General features: G+C 52.0%; 1 protein-coding gene across 1 annotated transcript; it reads right to left on the bottom strand.

The window, feature by feature from the left end:
- Window positions 1-5,830: 5,830 nt before the first annotated feature.
- On the bottom strand, window positions 5,831-8,288 carry ABHD11 (abhydrolase domain containing 11). Its single transcript, XM_014455382.2, has 6 exons — window positions 8,124-8,288; window positions 7,824-7,962; window positions 6,973-7,146; window positions 6,631-6,801; window positions 6,348-6,529; window positions 5,831-6,124 (listed from the first exon to the last, which is right to left on the bottom strand). The coding sequence occupies exons 1-6, from the start codon at window positions 8,240-8,242 to the stop codon at window positions 5,992-5,994; spliced, it is 918 nt and encodes a 305-aa protein (XP_014310868.1). The 5' UTR covers window positions 8,243-8,288; the 3' UTR covers window positions 5,831-5,991.
- Window positions 8,289-9,766: the final 1,478 nt, after the last annotated feature.

Genomic DNA, 9,766 nt, shown 5'->3' with positions numbered 1-9,766 from the left:
CCACTGCTCAGTGTGTGATATTGAGGAAGGGCTTTGTGACGGAACTCACTATGTGCCTGAATATAAGGCTATTCACTCTTTTTCCCAATGAGAAAATTAAAAAAAAAATTTGACCCAATATTCTAATTTGAACATTTAGGGATTCAGATGAGATAAGCAGCTCCCTACTTATAATAGTTAAAATATTTAAAATTTAAAATCACATGCTTTTTAGGATAACTTTATTTATTTAAAAAAAATATATTTTATTGACTTTTTACAGAGAGGAAGGGAGAGGGATAGAGAGTCAGAAACATCGATGGGAGAGAAACATCGATCAGCTGCCTCCTGCACACTCCCCTCTGGGTATGTGCCCGCAACCAAGATACATGCCCTTGACCAGAATCGAACCTGGGACCCTTGAGTCCGCAGGCCGACACTCTATCCACTGAGCCAAACCGGTTAGGGCTAGAATAACTTTATTTTGAAACAGTTCTTTTCCAATTTCATGAAAGTATATTCAAACCCTTCACTTGCATTTCTGCCTTTCATTGTCATATGTCATGTGTCATCCCTAACATCTCCTAATACAGTTTTCTTGAACATGGCATCTTCACTTGTGCTTGGAAATACAGCACCTTTTACATCCATGAATGATGCTATTGCTGGAAATATTATTCCAATCATGAGAATGGTTGTTTTCATCTAAGTGATGGATTAATATTTGTGATCTCTTTAAGGTCTCACCTGGCCAGCATGGTTCAGTGGTTGAGCAGTGACCTATCACAGTTTGATTCACTGTCAGGGCACATGCCTGGGTTGTGGGCACGATCCCCAGTAGGGGGCCTGCAGGAGGCAGCTGATCAATGATTCTCTCTCATCATTGATGTTGCTCTCTCTCTCTCCCTCTCCATTCCTCTCTGAAATAAAAAAATATATATATTAAAATAGCAGTCACCAGGTTCTTCCTCATTCTCTCTCCCTGCTTAATTTTTCTCCACAGCACTTCTTACCTTCTTATATACTCATCCATTTGTTTATTGTCTATCTCCCCTCATTAGCATGTGAGCTCTGTGAGGTTAGGGAATTTTGTCTGTCTTCCTGTTTTATGTCCATCACCTGGAAACATGCCTGGTACATAGTATGTGCTCAATAAATATCTGTGGAATGAATAAATGAATGAATGTAAAGCTCTTAGAAATGTTTGATAGCCCACTGGCAGCCAGGACCATGCATGAGGAAGGCACTGGAATAGGGTGGGAGGGCAGCCCTGCAGTAGCTGAGCCCATGTAAGGAAGGCATTTAAGTTAGGGGGAGCCCAGTTGTTTTTGAAGATTAGCTACATACGGGGGATTGAAAAAATTATGAAATATATTGAAGACAATTGTGGCAAGGGGGTAAAATATGTAAAGGAGGAAAGCTGGGATGAACCCCGTGCTGTTGGATTAGAATTTAAGCTCTAAATGTAAACTTTCTATATGTAAATTGTATGAGTTAGGGTTCTCCAGAGAACCAGAACCAGTAGAATAAATATAGAGAAAGAGATTTATTATGTGGAATTGACTCACGGATTATGGAGGCTGAGAAGTCCCACAGTCTGCCATCTGCAAGCTGGAGACTTGGAAAGCTGGTGGTACAGTTCCAGTCTGAGTACAGAGGCCTGAGAACCAGGAACACCGATGAGGTAAGGACCAGTTCCAGGGCAGGAGAAGACCAGTATCCCCCCTCAAGCGGTCAGGAAGAGGGGGAGAATTCACCCTTCCTCTGCTTTTTCTTCCTATTCAGTCCATCAGCGGATTGGGTCGTGCCCACCCATATTGGGAAGGACCATCTGCTTTACTCAGTCCACCAACTCAAAAACTACTCTCTCCCAGAAACACACTCAGAAATAATGTTTAACCAGTGAAGTTGACACATAAAATTAACCATTGCATAGATGAGAAAATAGACGTAGTTGTGTGTGTTTGTGGGTATAAATGTGTCGCTACTGAGTGGGCTGGGGAGCAGAGATTACCCCAATTGCAACAAGCACACCTAACAACCAGATCTTGGTTTTTAAATACTATTTGCCCTGAAAACACACACACACTCACACAGGTCCTCTTGTAGAAATGGCTGATTCTAAGGCTGGGGAAGGGTGAAACAAGGTGAGCCTGGACTATCTTGCCGAGCCAGAAAGAAAGGCAGTGTTCAAAGGATGATGTCACATATCAAAACGGCAAGAGGCCAGCAAGGGGCACCCATTGACCAAACCTAAACCTGGCACCATTTGAGCATTGAAATAAGAATAGGAATGGGTTATAATGCATTGAATAAAATAGGAAACCAGAAGTCCATTTGATATAAATAAATGGATAAATAAATGGGGGTGAAGAGACAGTTCTTTGCAATAGAATGCCAACAAATAAGTGCAGAAGAAATGGTGAAGTTAGAAAATCATCATTTGCAATGGATGCTGAAACCTATGGGTGAAAATGGGATGAAGAAAAGGAAGTTTCAATATCTCAATTCAATATCTCAAAGTAACTCCCTTCCCCAACACTTACCAATCATGATCAAGTAGTCAACATTCACACCCCCCAGTTCTGGTTCTGAATGATATTGGATACGAGAACACAGCATCATTTCTGTGATTTAACTTCACAAAATGTGTAACAGTGGTCTAATCATGAGGAAGGATTGGACAAATGAGGGCGAAGGACAGTTTAAAATAACTTCTCTGTAATCTTCAAATGTGTCAAGGCCATGAAACTCAAAGGCTGCTAATTGTTCTAGACTCTAGACTCTAGAATCTAGAGTGAGGGAGACTGGAGAGATATGAAAACCGGTAAATGCTTGATACCATACTAGATTTTTTTTAATCCTAAAAGAATTATTTTTTTGGACATCAAAGACTAGTTTGGAATTGTTTCCAAATAAAAAGTTAAAATGAAAAAAACACACAAACCTGGCAAAAGTGTTAGCCTGCCCTAACCGGTTTGGCTCAGTGGATAGAGCGTCGGCCTGTGGACTCAGGGGTCCCAGGTTTGATTCCGGTCAAGGGCATGTACCTTGGTTGCAAGCACATACCCAGTGGGGAATGTGCAGGAGGCAGCTGATCGATGTTTCTCTCATCAATATTTCTAACTCTATCCCTCTCCCTTCCTCTGTAAAAAATCAATAAAATATATTTTTTAAAAAAGTGTTAGCCCTTTGCCTGGCTGACTCTTGCCGGCCTGTGGACAAGCTCCTGTGGAACCCCCTTTGACTAACGGAATGAGGGGCCCTTGTGCTCCCACTGCCCCCTGGACCTCCAACACCCTTTTGTGATTATATCTATGCTTTGCCTTTACTAGCCCTGGAGACCCGTCTGGATCATGGAACACAGTAGCCTCTTGAAACACCCTGAATCTCAACAAAAGGGGTTTGCATCAGGGAGTACAGCTCAACCCACCTCTTTGCCTGGGCTTCAACCTAATAGTCAAGTCTGGCTGTTGGAAGTGCACCTGACTGAATGGGACCTACCAACAACCAGGAGTGATGTCTGCAAGGGGTTTCCGGGGGGTCTTATAGGAACTATTTTGTTCCTTTTTAATAAATTTTTGGTTAACACTGGTTAACAAAAGTCTACAGGTTTGAGGTACACAATTCCACAACGCATCTGTACACTGTATTGCATTCACCACCCCAAGTCAAGTCTGCGTCCATCGCCATGTATCCCCACTACACCCTCCTCCACTGCCCCCCACCCCCTTAGGGTTGAGGACCTAATCCTCAAGCTGCAACCTTGCTGAAGAGGCTTCTCAATGGGGAACATTCCCTTTTACACCTTTGATGTCACTGATATGCTCAATAATCACACTGAGAGGAGTGGGACACCAAGACCCCCTTCAGAGCCCAGCAGACCCATCCATGCTCAAGGATCAGGATGGTGGAAACATTGGGGGAATAAAGAGCAATATTGCTAGGGAAGATGGACATTCAAGATGTTAGGAGCCCTGGTTGGTTTGGCTCAGTGGACAGAGCGTCGACCTGTGGACTGAAAGGTCTGGGTTTGATTCTGGTCAAGGACACATGCCCAGGTTGTGGGCTCTATCCCCAGTAGGGGTGTGCAGGAGGCAGCTGATCGATGATTCTCTCTCATCATGGATGTTTCTATCTCTCCCTCTCCCTTCCTCTCTGAAATCAATAAAAACATATTTTAAAAAAAGATGTTAGGAACTCTAGCTGGCTTGGCTCAGTGGTTAGAGTATCGGCCCCTGGACCGAAGAGTTCGATTCCCAGTCAAGGTCCCTCCATTGCAGGTTCCCCAGTGGGTATGAGAGGCAACCAATCAATGTGTCTCTCTCACATCCATGCTCTTGCTCTCCCTTCCACTCTCCTCCACCCCTTCCACTCTTTCTAGAAATCAATGGAAAAATATCCTTGGGTGAGGATTTAAAAAAAAAGGTGTTAGGAGGAATATGCCAGGAATGGTTAAACTTTTTTCTTGTTTTCTGCTGAGGTGAGGTTATAGTTATAAGTGTGGAAATGCCATTCAAGGTACCAAGATGCCAATCCTTCAAGTTGGGGGGGCTGGGCACCTGTTTCTCAGTGTTGGAGCAGCCCTGGCTCTGTCCTGATGTGGGGAGAGCACCCCCCTTGCGTAAGGAATGCAGAGAGGCTCTGGGCCTGGCTGGAGGGTTCCAGGATCGAGGAGAGGAGGCAGGGACCCGCCTGCCTGCCTAAGGCGGGGCTTAACAGGGAGTGCCTTGCCAGGAAGGGAGGGCAAAGGGCTATGTCCTCCACCTGCCCCACCCGGCTGACAAGAGTTCCTGTCACAAGCCACCCTCTCTGTCTGGGCCCTTGAGGGGTAAGTATCCTCCAACCCACCTTCTCTCTCTCCTTGGGGTCAGGTGAGAACTCCTTTCCTCCTTGGGGGTCCAAACACCGTGCCCTCTCTGCTTACCCTTCGGCCAGGCACGGGCCACACCTGCTACCCCTCACCATGGCATGAGTGTCCCTGCTTTACGTTCACAAGTCCATGAGACCGGGACACTAAGGGGCAGATCCAGAGTGCCCAGACCCTTCCCTTCCTGATATCAGCACAGGGCCAAGGCCAGGGCGGACGGGCCCAGAGAGGGGCACCTCATCCAGGCAAGCTCACGATCACAGTTCCCTCCTCTCCCACCCTGCAACAGAGCCCAGAATCCTAAGCGGCTGGAGCACTGGGGGACACCCAGACAGAGCCCTCGCTGGACCAAGTCCTCCAGGAGCGGGATGAAGCCATTGCCAAGTGAGAGGCAGCTGCTTGTGGGAGTTGCGGGGGCAGTGCTGGCTCACCCTCAGGACTCTGTCCTGCTGGGAGAGGGGAGGGGGAGTCAGGCATTCCTGGAAGAAACGCCACACAAGCAACTTTCTGTGTCACAAGGCAGGGGCTGTGGCCATATTTGCCCACCCCCAGGGCCCAGCATCAGATCTGTAAGTCCTCGGCCTCAGGCTGTTCTTTCTGCCACCTGCAGGAAACGGGCGGTGGAGGCTGAGCTGGACACATGCAAAGCCAAGTTACGAGCTGCAGAGGCCCAGCTGCTGGAGGTCCTGGAGGAGAAACTGAGACTGAGGCAGGAGGTGGAGGCCTGGGAGGTAGGGTGGAAATGCCAGCTGGGCCTGGGAGGTACAGGGAGACAGGCCCAGGGTCTGCCTGTGAACCTTCTCTCCTGCCCCCAGGAGGACATGCAGCGGCTGGTGAAGCAGCTGGTCGAGAGTCAGCTGCAGAGAGAGTCCAGCAGCACTTGAGAGCCCCCATGCAACCCGGGACTGCCAGGACCCCGTGGGTTCAAATTCCCCCAGCGTTGGTGGGGGCGTTGGTGGTGAGCGCGCTCAGCCCAGAACCTTGAGATCAGTATCTTTATTCATTAAAACTTGAGGTCTGATCACCTTCGCACCTTGTGCCTTCTAAGTGCCCACCTGAGTCCTTCTGTGCAGAAACAGGGAACGAGCTGCCAGGCCTTGACACCTGGGGTTTCAAACATGACCCCCCCTGGCCAGCAACTCTTAGGCCAGGAAGCCTCGGATGGCAGCCATGAAGTCCTGTGGGCGGTCAGCGTGGATCCAGTGCCCAGCATCTGGCACAGTCTGTATCTGGGCCACAGGGAAGAGCCGTCTAATCTCAGGATGGTGGCTGGGACTGTCCATCGAAGAGAAGGCCGCCAACAAGGGATGAAAGTGGGGACATGGGAAGAGAAAGAAAAGTGAAGGTAGAGCAGGAAGAGGTGGAGAGCTATATGCCCCGTGGTGTTTCCAAGCTCTCAGGAGCTCACTGCCCACACCCAACCCCTCCCCAAGGCAGGCTCCCCAGGCTGGGGCTGGGTAAGTAAGGCATGCCCTGTCCACCTCTCAGCCTGGCTTACAGCACGAAGTCAGAGTTTCCACCGAGGAGGAAGAGGGTAGGCCCAGGGTAGGATTCTTGTCGTGGTGGGAAGGCCAAGATCTCGTCCACATGCTGGGCCAAGGCATCCAAGTTCACTCTCCACACAAAGCGCCCGTCTACCTCCACCAGGTTGGTGAGCAGGAACTGTCGCACAGCCACGTCCTGTGGGGGGTGCAGATGGGGGGGCTCCCTGTGAGACTTGGGCTGCCACTCGTCTCTTGACAGGTCCAAACCCAAACTATCCAGGGCCTTGCGGGTATCACCTGAATAAGAGAGCTGAGCTGTTTATCGGCCAGTTTGCGGGCACTGGAGCGGGACACCTTATCTGGGATGTCGATGGTTTTCATGGCTGCCATGTAGGCTGGAAAGTCTGAGCTGGATGTAGTGTTCACTGGGCTGATGTCCACAGCAATCAGACGTTCCACCAGCTCTGGCTGTGGGAGAGAACTGGACTGGGGACCAGCCTTAGGCATGCACAGTGGGTTGCAGGCATGGTTCCCCGATCCTGAACTTGGCCATCCCAGGCTCCTTTGAGTCTCAGGTTGCCTGCTGGGCACTCAGGATCTACACTGGATGGGAGGAAGCCCTGAATAAGGTCGGCTCACCCTCTGTAGTGCCAGAAACATGGCTGTCTTGCCTCCCATGCTGTGGCCAATGAGGACACAGGGCCCTAGGCCCAGCTGGGACAGGAGGTCCTGCAGGTCCTGGCTCATGGCCTCATAGCTCATGTCTGGGCTGTGGGGGCTGTCACCATGGTTCCGAGCATCCACTGTCAGCACCTGGGGAGTGGAATGAGAGGGGGGCAGCACTAGTGTCCACACTGGGGGCATGGACAGCCAAAGGCCTGGAAGACCTGCAGGCCAAGAGGGTGGAGAACCTGGAGAGAGATCCTGAAGCAGAGGAAGGACTCAGATGGTGAGAAGGCCCAGTTCCCAGACCTAGGAGGCCCAGGTGAAGATCCTGGGGTCTCCGACACAAAAGAGAAGGCCCAAGTTGTGTGACGACATCTCTGAAGGTCTGGCCTGGCTGGGTAGCAGCTCCAGAGAAAGAAGATGCCAAGAATTTCCAACAGCTGAAGCACAGAAGGATGGACTGCTCTGAGAGGTGATAAGTCCCCTGTCATCCCTGGTGAACAAGCAAGGGGCTGGCCCGGTAGTGGGGAGGGGGTCTGCATTTAGGCATTGGACAGTGGAGCCCAGCTCAGTTTGCAGCATGCAGATGAAGTGGAAGCACGAGGGTGGAAGCACGAGGGAATGGATGGGCCTGGGACTGCCCTGCAGGCTGCATCTTTAGGTCAATCTCTCCTTTCATTTTCGCTCAGAGAGACCTGTCACTGCTCAGCCCGGTCCCAGCGGTGAGGGTAGAGGAGCTGGCCCCGCCTCAGCCTCATCCCGGATCCCCGCCCCCCGCCCCCAACCCTACCTCCCTCGGGACTCCGCCTCCCCCGGAAGCTCACCCTCCGGCCTGTCTGCTGAGCCAGGGCCTTGGCGATAGATTTGAAGTTGGTTTTGCAGCCGAAGAGCCCATGCAGAAAGACGAGGGCCGGGCGGGCCGCCTCTCCATCCAGAAGCGTGTAGGAAAGCGGCACCGACCTCCTGGACGGGGCAAGGATGGGGGCTGATCTGAGCCGACTGGGCAAGAGGTTTGGGAGAGCGGCGGGGAGGAGGCGGGCCCAAGCGGAGGAGGTGGGGCCGTCGGGTCCGCACCGGAGGAGGAGGGTTCATGGACGGCCTCCCACCGGGTGCCCTTGACTGACCTCGGCTCGGCGCCGCGGTGGCCGCTGCTGCTGGGTGCGACAGGCGCCCTGGAGAAGCAGACTCCGGAGAGTTCGAGGCCCCCATACGGGAGCCTCCAGGCGCGGGCCCAGCTGAGCATGCCCGGGAGCCGCTCCCCCGCACGCACCTCGCGAGCACGTTCCGTGCCCGAGCCCCGCCTCCCGCCCCTGCTGAGCCCCGCCCAGTTCCCGCCGCAGCCGCGCCTCCTCCCCGCCCGACCTCGCGGAATTCGCCGCCTTCCTCACAGTTCCCGACGTCACCCTGGAGAGCTGTCAATTCCCCCAGCTCCGCCCCGCAGGTGGGAGCACCGCCCCTGGCCTCACCCTGGGCCAGCGGTTCTCAACCTGGGGGTCGAACGACCCTTTCACAGGGGTCGCCTAAATACACCCTGCATATCAGATATTTACATTACGATTCATAACAGTAGCAACATTACAGTTATGAAGTAGCAACGAAAATAATTTTATGGTTGGGTCACAACGTGAGGAACTGTATTAAAGGGTCGAGGCATTAGGAAGGTTGAGAACCGGGCCTAGGCAGAGCCACAAAGGGTCTGGCCCGGCTCGTGAGGCTCCGCTCAGCACGTGCAGAATCCTTGCGGGGAGTCCGGGCCCTGCGGTCTGGGAATCCGGTCCCAGCTGCTCTGGATGTCCTGGGTTTTGATGCCGCAGGACAGACTCTTGGCTGGCCTAGGAGGCCCTGCCTGGACCCGCGCCCGGAGCCGCACCTGTCCGCTCTTCTGCCTTCACCCACCGTCTTGGGTGGGTGCCACACTTTATGTGCCACCCGGGGGTGGGGGGGTGCGGGAGAGAGACCTGGGGTGGCTCCCAACGTCAGAGTGGCTGCTTGGAGGCACAGTGCTCCATAGGTGGGGAGGGGGGCGCCAGACGGGCTGGAAGGAGTACCTCTTACCCATCCTGAAATCGTGGACTAGAGAAAGAGCTAGGAGGGACTCTAGAGGTTATCTTCAACCATCCCCCACCCCGTTCTTTACAAATGGGGAAACTGAGGCAAACTGGAACCTCTGGTCTGCCATTCATAATACGAGTCAAAATGGGTGGCCAAGGTCAAACCCTGGCCAGATGTTTGTACTGGTGGGGGCATCTGAGTTGAAATGGCTCAGATCTTCTCCTACTCCCTCCGCCCTCCTTTACAATCCTTCCACCCCTAGATCTCAGCACATCTTGCAGAGGAATCGCCTTCCTTTGGAACGCTGCCCCGCTGCCATGCTTTCTCCCTAGTCTGGGTAGAGGTGGCATTGGTGATGTTATATCAGGTCTCAGTTGGCTTCCACTGCAGTCCATCCTTCAGCAGTTGCAAGAGTGGCTACTCTTTCTTTTTAAAAATTTTTATTTATTGACTTTAGAGACAGAGAGAGAAGAAACATTGATTTGTTGTTCTACTTGTTTATGCATTCATTGGTTGATTCTTTTTAAAAAAAATATTTTTTTATTGAACCCTTATCGGTTTGGCTCAGTGGATAGAGCGTCGGCCTGCGGACTGAAGGGTCCCGGGTTCGGTTCTGGTCGGGGGCGTGTGCCTTGGTTGCAGGCACGTCCCCAGTGGCGGGTGTGCAGGGGGCAGCTGATCGATGTTTCTCTCTCATTGATGTTTCTGGCTCTCT

Source organism: Myotis lucifugus, unplaced genomic scaffold (genome assembly GCF_000147115.1).
Source record: "Myotis lucifugus unplaced genomic scaffold, Myoluc2.0 scaffold_45, whole genome shotgun sequence".
Taxonomy (NCBI): Eukaryota; Metazoa; Chordata; class Mammalia; order Chiroptera; family Vespertilionidae; genus Myotis; species Myotis lucifugus.
The sequence above is the reverse complement of the archived record's forward strand: the minus strand, read 5'-3'. Positions and strand labels throughout refer to the sequence as shown.